Here is an 11,494-nt window from a genome sequence, read left to right as displayed (position 1 = left end):
TGCAGTGTTTTACTTAAACCTGACGAATGTAAAAATAAGAAACAAAATGGTGCAGAGATGATACAAATGGCATAAAATGAACAAAGAAAATTATGATATATTACAATAATGAAAGAAAATTATGATAAAATATGACTTAAAGATTTTTATAACATCATTTCACAGTACTGTACATATAGCCTACTCAACTTACAGCCAAATCATGTTACGACTGGTCTGTCGGAACCGATCATGGTCGTAAGTCAAGCACTAGCTGTACTGGGCACTGTCCTGAGTGGGGAAATAATTTTATTCTATATATTTATGCAAAGTGTCATAAATACACTGGCACTGGAAGGGGTAGGTATTATCCCAACCTATGAATGCACAAACTGGGGTTTTGAGTGTTTAAGTAACATACCTGAGGTCACACAGGAAGTTGTGAGCTGGGGCTGGGAAAGGTGGCTCAGCACTTGGGGAGATGGAGGCAGGAGGATCACTTGAGCCAGTAGCAGGAAAAACAAAATGAGACCCTGTCTCTAAAAATAAAGTTGTAAGCTGGAATTGTTGCTACTACTACTTTGAAATATGCTGGGTCAAAGAATTTGGATGATCAATGGACAAGTTTTGTGTCCCAGAGGAATGAGGAAGTGAGAAAGTTGAAAGTGTAGAAGAAAGAAATCCATGAGCTACACTGTGGGATTTGGGCTAGCTAGGAAAGAGAAGCAGGAAGCAAAGACAGCAACTGATAAATCGGGGAAAGATGGGAAAAGCTCAAGAGTCTGGAGGTCTTAGATGAGACACATGCATAAGAAAGAGAAAGAAAGAAGAGAGAAAGAGAGAAAGAAGAAGGAAGGAAGGAAGGANAGAGAGAAAGAAGAAGGAAGGAAGGAAGGAGAAAGAAAGAAAGAAAGAAAGAAAGAAAGAAAGAAAGAAAGAAAGAAAGAAAGAAAGAAAGAAAGAAAGAGAAAGAAAGAGAGAGAGAGAAAAAAAAGAAAGAAAGAAAGAGAAAAAGAAAGAAAGAAAAATAAAGAAAGAAAGAAGGAAGGAAAGAAGGAGAGAAGGGTTGGGTTAAAAAAAAAAGAGCCTGGATGTCTGGATGAATTTCTAAATAGGAATAGCAAGAGAAGAGGAACTACAAAAGAAAGCCATGGACCTTTTGGAGTAGGGTGTTTAAGTCTTCTAGTATAGAGCAGCACAACTAGGGGTATGGACAAGTGAAAGTCTTGGAATAGAGAGCAAAGAACTCTGTTGAATAGAACATGACCACACCATACCTTGGTGTGATCTCAGGTATTGAATAGGTTGGCTGTGGATACTCAGTGAATGTGGGAGAAGGGCCTAGAGATCTATTGATGACGGAAACAGAGAAATAGAACGTAGAATATTGGCTTGTGAGGAGGAAGGGTTTGGAGTAAGAAGTGGGCAGTTATTGAGTATGTGTGGACCTAGGAGAACTTAGAAATCTTCCTTCTCCTAAAGCAGTCTCTATTTGAAAAGCCCTCGGGGAGGTAGTTTATTCAGAAAACAGTTTTGCTTAGCTAAGATAAGGATGCGATTATAGAAGAAAAAGTGAGAGAATGTGTTATGGTGGAAAGGAGGTTCCAGGAGCATGAGAGGAACCTGGAAAAGTTCAACAGTAGTGCCATGAGTTAATAGAAAAATAGGGAGCATTTTCTATCCTGGGCATGTGTGTGTAGAGGTGGTGTACATTTTCAGCATCATACATGGACAGAGGTGAGTGGCAATAGTTACTTTGGTCCATAGGTTTTTGGTGTCTTAACTAGTTATAGATCTCTACCACTAAAGGAATTGCCTGTTGAACATTGTTAGGAATGTGAGGACTGAAGGCAAACTGCCTAGGTTTGAATTTTGATTCTGCCTCTTGCAACCTGTCTGGGTTCCAATCCTAGCTTTGTTTATTAAGTTCTTTTAAGTTGATGATCTTTGGGGAAATGCCTTAGCTTCTGTTTGCTCATGTAAATGGACACAATAGTTGCTACCTTGTGAAATAAGTTAATTCATGTAATTGCCCAGCATTTACCAAGGAGCAAAGAAGCATCAATGTTCAGTGTTAGCCATTGGGAATTCTGTAGCTGGACTGTGAGGGTGTGTGTGTGTGTGTGTGTGTGTGTGTAGCACTTAATAGCATTCATTAAGGAAAAGATACTTTTTATAACATAGAGGCATCTTTCATCTCTTTTCATGTCAAGAGGGAAGAAGAGAGTTTGGAGGATGTGAATTCTGTTTAATACTAAGCTCTCTTCCTCAAAACCAGAGTACATAGAATGTCTAATAATTTATAGAATTTCTAGACTTCAACAATCTGATTTTTTTGAAAATTTGTTTTTGTTTTCTCAGGTTGAGACTGGGCTAATTTGTTGTGACATTCTTGATGTACACTGGAAAAATACCCCATTCCAGCAGCTAACATTGGCAAATCCAGAGTTTTCTATTATAAAATGTAGGTTCTATGCTAGAATGGAAAATGTAAGATTAAAAGTTGGCCTTTTTAGTATCCTGACTCTTTTCTAGGTAGGTTTCAACTTTTATTTAAGAATAATTGTTTAATGTTAGAAAGATCGTTAATGTTAGAATAAGAAGATGGTCAGGCTATTATAAAAATGTATTAGCTTTTGCTTTACTTATTTATATTCTTTTGCTTTCATGGGACCCATCCCATTTCCCTCCCCCAATGACCATACATTTCACAGTGCTATCTTAATGTTTTATATATAATTTTTGTTTCATGATTAATACACTGTTGTGCCTTTCCTTGGAACCACTGGCTTGTTAATTGTAGTCTAACAAGCGATAATTTTGTGGAGTTTTAAAGGCTCCTCAGTTAATTTCTCTGTGGTTTTTACTTACATTTAGTAATATGAAATTTCTAAGGAAAAAATTGAAACAAAGCCAACCATTCCTGAGAGTGTTTAAAATTACTGAAGCACACCTTTTAATTGTTACATATATTTTTGTCACATTTTATATAACATAAAACAATCAGCTTATTTTCCTTTAAAAATCATTGTTCCTCATTTAAACTTTTTTTTTTTTTTTTTGGATTTTGCTTTTTTTTTTTTTTTTTTTTTTTGGATTTTGCTTTAGGAAAGGGGACTACCACAGGTATCTGGCAGAATTTGCCACAGGAAATGACAGGAAGGAGGCTGAGGGGAATAGCCTAGTGGATTATAAAATTGCTAGTGATATTGCAATGACAGAACTTCCACCAACGCTTCCCATTCGCTTAGATCTTGCTCTTGGTCGGGCGCGGTGCCTTACACCTGTAATCCCAGCACTTTGGGAGGCTGAGGCAGAAGGATCATGAGGTCAAGAGATCGAGACCATCCTGGCCAACATGGTGAAACCCCGTCTCAAAAAAAAGAAAAACAAAAAAGAAACTTGCTCTCATTTTTTGCGTATTCTACTATGAAATTCTTAATTCCCCTGACAGTGCCTGCAGATAAGTTGTGGGGAAGAACAAAAGCTCTTGGTGTGAAGAAGGTGTGATAGTTAATACTGTCAACTTGATTGAATTGAAGGATACGAAGTACTGCTCCTGGGTGTGTCTGTGAGGGTGTTGCCAAAGGAGATTAACATTGAGTCAGTGGGCTTGGAAAGGCAGACCTACCCTCAATCTGAGGGCACCATCTAATCAGCTGCCAGCACAGCCAGAATAAAAGCAGGCAGAAGAATGTAAAAAGAGGAGACTGGCTTAGACTCCCAGCCTACATCTTTCTCCCGTGCTGGGTGCTTCCTGCCCTCAAACATCAGACTGCAAGTTCTTTAGCTTTGGAACTCGGACTGGTTTCCTTGTTCCTCAGCTTGCAGATGGCCTATTGTGGGAACCTTGTGAGTTAATACTTGTGAGTGAATATATATTTATATATTATGTAATTATATATATACTGTATATACAGTGCTATATATCCAGTGACACGTTGGGCCAAAGAGCGGTGTTGGGTATGGGAGAGACTGGAGCTGGGGAAGTCACTTCCTCCGGGAGACACTGTTTCCTGGCAACCGCCCTTCACCTCCGTTATTAGCCCATCCCCTTTATATACATATATATCCGATTAGTTCTGTCACTCTAGAGAACCCTGACTAATACAGCATTGTATTTTACTAAATGTCGTATTTCTTGTTATGCACATTTAGTTTTTCAATACATTGATTTATTAAGTTTATGTCTCAGCGTGACTTGTTTAGACAAAATTGAATAAGTGAAATATTAGCATATTTTAGAGATGTGGAAAAAATATCAGGTACTAGTTTAATTATTAGTCAATGTATTCAGTCAGACAATTCAAATAGGATTAAGCTTTTTAAAAATTAAAAATAGTAAAAATTCATGTTATTTTAAAGATTTTCAATAAATATTTTTGGTTTTTACTTAAGAATTATCTATGCTAATTAAATGATGCTTACTTCGCTCGCTTGAGTAGCACATGGACTTTTAGCTTAGTGGATCATTTTGCGTGTTGTCTGGTTTGATTCGAAAAAGATTACTCGCTAAGTATATAAAGGGGGAAATTTTACATGAAAGTTAACGTCAAATGCGCTTTCAGTTGTGTCCACAGGCGTTGACTTCTCTCCAAGACCTTTGCGGCTTAGTTGCATAAAGAGCGTATCTAATACCGAATGCAATTCCAGGTACTCTTCCAAGTGTTCCACTTGCATTATTTCATTCAATTTTACAGCAACCTTTCAGGTGGTTATTATTAGTACACTTTTTTTTCCCCAGATGAGGAAACTGAGTCATAAAGACCTTAACTTGGACAATCACGTGTGTAGGAAAGGGGCAGTAGGATTCAAACGTGCAGTCTGAAACAGGATTCTGCAAACGTCACTACCGCACTATTCTGTCTCATCCACTGACACTGTACCTCGATTCTCAGAACTTCACGTCCTAACTGTGGCAAACAGCAAACGTGCTTTATCTGCAGCATGTGCAGATAATGACCCTTACTCTTACTGGCGAGGGTGAGGCTATCTGAGTGGGAGTTGGGCGGGTCCTGTCTCCTAGGCAACAGCACGTGCGCACAAGCGGCCAATAATGCACCCCTCTCCCAGGACCCAGGAAGGTGATGTCACTTCCTTCGTCTGATTGGTTGCCCCAGCGACACGTTGGGCCAAGAGCGGTGTTGGGTACCAGAGAGACGGGAAGTCACTTCCTCCCGGAGACGCTGTTTCCTAGCAACCTCCCTCCGCCTCTGTTATTAGTCCCTCCTCCTCGATTGGTCCAGGACCTGCTCTGCCGGCGCTGCCAGGCCCAGGCAGGCCAAGGTGAGCAGCTCCTACCCGAGGCCAGGCTCTTGGTTCTCAGGGTCGCGGGGAACTCGCCGCGGGCGTCGGGGGCTGGGAACCGAAAGCAGGACCTGGAGGCCACTAGGGATCCGGACAGAGACCACACTTGGGCGTGCACCGGCCTGGCGTTAGCTGGGCGTTCAACCTACTGCGCGGTGGGGAGCGGGCGGGCACACGGACGCCACCCGGACGCCACCTGGCCTGGCCGGGAACTGAACCCGGGCGCGCACCGCTCCTGGCGGCCCTGCCAGGCCTCTGTTCCGAGCTCGGGAAACCGCGATTTTAAATGCGGCTCATCGCGAAACCTTCGTCTTTTTGTTTTACCTGGCTCTCTCAACACTTTTGTGAGAGGAAAAAGTGGCTTGCAATAAATATCGCTGGCTGTTCGCGGGTCAGCATGACGATCTTTTTCTTTGAATAGCGCTATATGCAAATATATGAATACATTTTTTTGGTGGTGGTGATCATAATTTTATGCCGACTATCCTTTTGATGGCCTTTTAAATAAAGCATGATTTATTTTGAAGGCAATGTTATACTTTAGAAGAGAGGTGAAAAGGTGCTCTGTTTTAATTGAGAGCGTTTTGTAGTATTAACTTGTAATTATTTATTTGCTGAGTTTTTAAGTAGTTACTAAACTATTTTAGGATAATTTTCATTTGATTTTTTTTTTTAACAAGCTTGTTGTGAGAATTTGATACTTCTTTACCAGAACTCCTTTTACATTTTTAAGTGAAGATGTAGCCTAATGTTCATATGAGATGCTTTTCTTAGTTGGTTTGACTTTCAGGGAAAGAGTAGAATCAAATGTAGTAAAATAAATTTTTACATCTACAAGCATGCAAAATCTGATTTTTTTTTTAATATTTCAGCCACTATCAGAAGTTGAATTATTCTAACCATTAGCTATTTTATAAAGGTAAAGAGATAAAAATACAGTATGTCTGATGAAGTTTTTAGCACCACTTTGGCATATACAAAGAGTCCGAAAGTTACCAAAAGAACTACTTTCCAGGTAAAGTATTTCAAAATATTTTTATTTTGAGTCATTTCACAGTATAAACACTGTATTAGATGTATAGAAATTGGTGATTCTAGGAAGAGTCCTATACAAAGCAGGGGTAAATCTTTCATTTCTTTTGAGGTTTTGCACATGATCATGTTTGTGCTTCATCCATTATTATAAACTCCCCTATATGGTTTTAAGATCACCAAAGTAGCCTCAATACTAGGTTCCTAGTAAGTTAAGTTGGATAGCAACCTTAAATTGCCATTTTTATATAAAAACTTTTTTTTTTCTTTTGTAACATAATGCTTAAATTTTTTCTGTTGAGTCACTACAATTTTGAACTCAGCCTCTGAGTTTGCAATATTGATTGCATCCATTTCTGAAATACGCTGAGACAAGAGCTCTTAAAAATACCAATTTCTTTCAAATGGTCGGGTTTTTTTTTTTTTTTTGATAAATTCTAATCTAAATTGAGCCCCTTCTTGTTTGTTACCCTCCAGCTCTAATCACAACCTGCAATTAATTTATTTGATAATATCTGTCTCCTCTAGTTTAACTGCAAGCTCCATGAGGAAGAGCGCTTGTCTGTGTTGCTCTGCATTGAGTTTGAGGCATAAAGTGGGTACATGACATAAAGTGAGCTTGCAGTGAATATTTGTTAGATGAATGAATCCTAAGTTTGAAAGCAGTTATTAATCAAGCATTGTTTGTTTAAAGAATTACTTGTAAATATGATACCTCCATGTTTGGCTGGAAATTGATTTCAATATCTCATTTCAGGATGAGCTAATAAGAGCAATTACAGCTCGCTCAGCCAGACAAAGGAGTTCTGAATACTCAGATGACTTTGACAGTGATGAGATTGGTATGTGGCAGTATGGAAAAATGAACCGCTTTTCTTCTTTTTGCTTCCTTAGTTTTGTATTTAGCCACCCCCTGCAACCCACTCTCCCAAATCACTTATGTTAAAATAATACCCAGGCATCCACTAGTTTTAGATTTTCAACTTTTTAATTAGTAGAAAGCCACTGTTAATTTTTAAGAAGTTGTATGATTTTTCTTGTTGTGGTTTTTTTTTTTTTTTTGAAAGTGTATATGAAAATATAAATTAATTGATGCCAGGTTTGCAGCAAAAGGAGGGCTGCCAGTGGTAAACCACGTTGGAGAAGACAGATTCATCTGTAAGATGAAGCCTAGGAGGTGCTACAGCTAGTTAGCAACTAGGTCCCGCAGAACTAAACTTTGCCGCACATTGGAAGTACTTTATAATGCTTGCTATAAATCGGATTTTTTTTGGCTATGATAATGGGTCAATTTTAAAAACCACAGACTCTACGTGTTTCATATATCACTACTGTTATAATTTAATTTGGTTTCTCTTAGCCATGTAAAAATATTAACATTTTAGTTTCAGTTGTAAGCATACGGAATTCTAAACTTCATGTTTTATTCTTTAAAATTTGGTGAATAATCGTTAATGATTTCTGTGAAACCCATCATAACCACAGTTAAATCACTGCTGTATAGTTAGCTTAGCATTCCTTATGATTCTCAGTAAAGCTAATATTCTGTTGTGGATGAAATTGTAGTTCCAAAATTTTTAAGGGAAAAAAATAGTAATTACTAATTAAATTCTTCATTTACAAATGTTCTTGATTTCATATGATGAAGTAATTTGCAAATAAAAGTTTTACAGTCCAAAATCGAAATTAAATGCTACATGGGTGATTGTTAGGGACCTTTTGATGAATTTTTCTAGAGCAAACATAGTGTTTACTGCCCTATAGACACACAATAAATACATTTTGAATAAATTAATGAAATTGGAACTATTTCATAAATGTCAATGAAACATGCCTGAGTTAGGTGTGTTTTTAGAGCTGCAAGTCTATTTATAAAATATATTTGTGCCTATTCATTGTTGTAATTTTGTTTGTAGTTTTTAAGGTAATCTTTTTGATTAAGTTAATATAACATTGACAGTTTAAAAAAAAATACTGTTGAAAACATTTTCTCTTTTCACTTTTTCAGTTTCCTTAGGTGATTTTTCCGACACTTCAGCAGATGAAAATTCAGTTAATAAAAAAATGAATGACTTTCATATATCAGATGATGAAGAAAAGAATCCTTCAAAACTATCTTTTTTGAAAACCAAGAAACCAAACAGTAACATAACCAAAGATGAGCTAGTATATGCCATCAAAAATGATGAGGAGACAGCACCTGAAGGGTGTGAAGACATTGTTGTAAAGTCCTCTGAATCTCAAAATAAGGACGAGGAATTTGAAAAAGACAAAATAAAAATGAAACCTAAACCCAGAGTTCGTTCAATTAAAAGCACATCTTCAGGTAATTTGTTAGGATTACTGTAATTACATTTCTTGAAAGTTTATTTTAAAATAATCAGTCCCAAAACTTTTTATATGGTAGCTAGTATATATTTAAGAAAAAAAGACAGTTTAACTTCAGTTTTACACACCTATTGTATTTTGTCTCGCATCTAGGCTGTTGCCCGATAGAAAGCCAGAGCACCTTTAGTCATCCATGACACCCATCGCTGTAGCCCTCCCCATGCCCAGACCTGTGAATTTCAGTTTTGTTTGCAGGCATGGAACTGGAATGGAATCCTGTCTAATCCCTCTCACACTCCAGAGATTAGAGTTACAGCAATATTGAGACTAATCCTTAAAACAGTCATTGCTATACCAACATGGCACCAGAAAATTTTCTTGACATTTGTATATTTGAAGGATGAGTTATGTTGTTGCTGCTGCTCTTAGTTGAAGCTTCCAGGTGCTCCTTGAGAGAATCTCCATTTGGTCTCTGTATGTATGAAAATCTACTAAGATTCAGTTTTCCAAAGGAAAGTTCTGGTGTGATCTGAGATTACAGTAGATTTTCCACAATTCTACTGAACTTTAAGCATAAAGATACAAAAATAGAATGAAACAGAGACCAAGCCCTCTCATGCCCTGGGCTACCATTCATGAACTTGTACATGCAAGTTTAAGGGTTTTGTGTTTTTCAAGTCTTCTTTCTATTTTATAAAGGAATTATTATTATTATTATTATTATTATTTTTGAGTCGGAGTTTCGCTCTTGTTACCCAGGCTGGAGTGCAATGGCGCGATCTCGGCTCACCGCAACCTCCGCCTCCTGGGTTCAGGCAATTCTCCTGCCTCAGCCTCCTGAGTAGCTTGGATTACAGGCACGCGCCACCAGGCCCAGCTGATTTTTTGTATTTTTAGTAGAGACGGGGTTTCACCATGTTGACCAGGATGGTCTCGATCTCTTGACTTCATGATCCACCCACCTCGGCCTCCCAAAGTGCTGGGATTACAGGCGTGAGCCACCGCGCCCGGCCTATAAAGGAATTATTAATTGATGTTAACCTTCATAAAAGTCTCCTTCCAATCTCATCAGTAAATACAGTGCTGGTAAATATTTCATACTTTGCTTATTGGATACTAGTGGTAACATCAGACAAAATTTTATTTCAGGCATATATTAGGGATCTGCTCCTTTCTTCTTGACCCCACAATCCCATTAACTTTGAAATGAGCAAAGGATCTAAGCAGACCAAAGAACACTAGAATAATGTCCAGGACACGGGGGAAAAAAGCCACTGTGTGTTAGTTATATATGACTTCAGCAAATAAGTTAAGCTTCACTATCTTCATGATGAGGAAGCTAAAAAAGCCCTCTTTCTATTCCTGCAAAATTGTTGTGAGACTTTGTTGAAGTGCATCTCATAATCTATTAAAAAAAAAAAAACTACTAAATGCAAACAGGAGGCATAATTAAACAGAATTAACTTGTTAAAATATACCTTCCAAGTAGAGTGAGTGAAATCAAAGCTGGAGAGAAGTGGAACATAATTAAACTTTGTTATTGAGAAAATGCTAGCATATAGCATCTAAAAATTTGTCTGAGACAGGTGGACATATATAATTAGAAGTTTATGGTAGATAATTAGGAAAGCAATAATCTACCTATTTCATACCTTCAAACAAACAAACCTGCCTGTGGTGGGTTAAAAGAGTTCAAATGAATCAGGAAATACTGTATTTTAACCACAAGGTGGCATCAGGATTCTAAATGCTATATGCACTGTTATATTCAGCATGTATAATATAAAAATAATTACCTAAATAGGTAATTGTATAGATTAATTACCAAAAGAGCATTTTTCTTAAAGTATAGGTGTTTTTTCTTTCTGGGAACTTGACAGTACTTCTGGAAGTGGAATTGTTGTAGAAAATTTATTAAAGTCATTCTCATCTTCTTCATGTTGAAGAGTAAAAATTGAGGCTAGTGTTCCTAAGATAATATTTGGCATATAGAATGTATTAAGTGTTTAAATGAATAAGTTGATATATGAATGATTTATCTTTGAAAGAGGGAATATAGTTCATGAGTTTATCCTTCTCTAAATTCTTTGACATTTTTATTACATATATAAGTTTGGAACTCAGTATTTTTAATGTGGTGAGATATTGCTGAATAGCAAGTAATGCTTTATCAAAATATTAGAACTTGAAGGTTTTCTCTGTCCTTGCTTATCTTTTATAAAAAGTATAATAACCAGACCTTACAACCACTACTGAAGTGACAGTTGCTCTATAAAGTGAAAGTATTTTTTGCAGGATATGTTTTTATTTTAATACTAACATGACTGAAATCATGAACTTTGGAATCAGGATGCCTCTCCTTTAATCTGAGATCTGCAGCCTGGTATAGCTTGTGACTTTGGGCATGAGACCTCCTTGTTCTCATTTTATTCATCTTTAAAAATGGGGTAACAGTTGTCTACCTGTAGGAGTTTGTGGCAATTAAATGAGTTCACATATTTGAAGTGCTTAGAACAGTATTGGCATAAATTTACCACTCTATAAATGTTCTGATTATTCATTTTATATTTAGCATTTGTTTATCAACATGCTCAGCAGACATAAACTATCCGTCATGCAGGATGCATAAGTTCTAGAGATCTGCTGTACAACATTGTGCCTGTAGTTAACAGTACTGTCTTTTGCACTTAATGGGAAGATGGATCTCATGTTGTGTTCCCACCACAATAATAAAAAAAATGAACTCAGCACCTTCTTTCAGGCATTATATAATACTCTACTTAAAATGAGTCTCAAAAGGCATGCAAGCATTTGTCAGAAGGAAAAGCAGGAAATTGATATTCTAGGC

At 37.2% G+C, this 11,494-nt stretch overlaps 1 protein-coding gene and 1 pseudogene across 1 annotated transcript in view; both read left to right on the top strand.

Moving 5' to 3' along the window:
* LOC108282796 overlaps positions 1–3,446 on the top strand; it is a 5,676-nt pseudogene extending 2,230 nt beyond the window's left edge.
* Positions 3,447–5,071: 1,625 nt separating this feature from the next.
* MAP9 (microtubule associated protein 9) overlaps positions 5,072–11,494 on the top strand; it is a 28,845-nt gene continuing 22,422 nt past the window's right edge. Inside the window, exons 1-4 of the mRNA XM_017498798.1 lie at positions 5,072–5,265; positions 6,159–6,301; positions 7,076–7,160; positions 8,327–8,644. Of these exons, the coding sequence (XP_017354287.1) occupies positions 6,227–6,301; positions 7,076–7,160; positions 8,327–8,644 (478 nt within the window). The 5' untranslated portion in view covers positions 5,072–5,265; positions 6,159–6,226. The remainder of the gene's footprint in view (positions 5,266–6,158; positions 6,302–7,075; positions 7,161–8,326; positions 8,645–11,494) is intronic.

The sequence above is a fragment of the Cebus imitator genome, unplaced genomic scaffold, assembly GCF_001604975.1.
Source record: "Cebus imitator isolate Cc_AM_T3 unplaced genomic scaffold, Cebus_imitator-1.0 Scaffold251, whole genome shotgun sequence".
In the NCBI taxonomy this organism is placed as follows: domain Eukaryota; kingdom Metazoa; phylum Chordata; class Mammalia; order Primates; family Cebidae; genus Cebus; species Cebus imitator.
The sequence above is the reverse complement of the archived record's forward strand: the minus strand, read 5'-3'. Positions and strand labels throughout refer to the sequence as shown.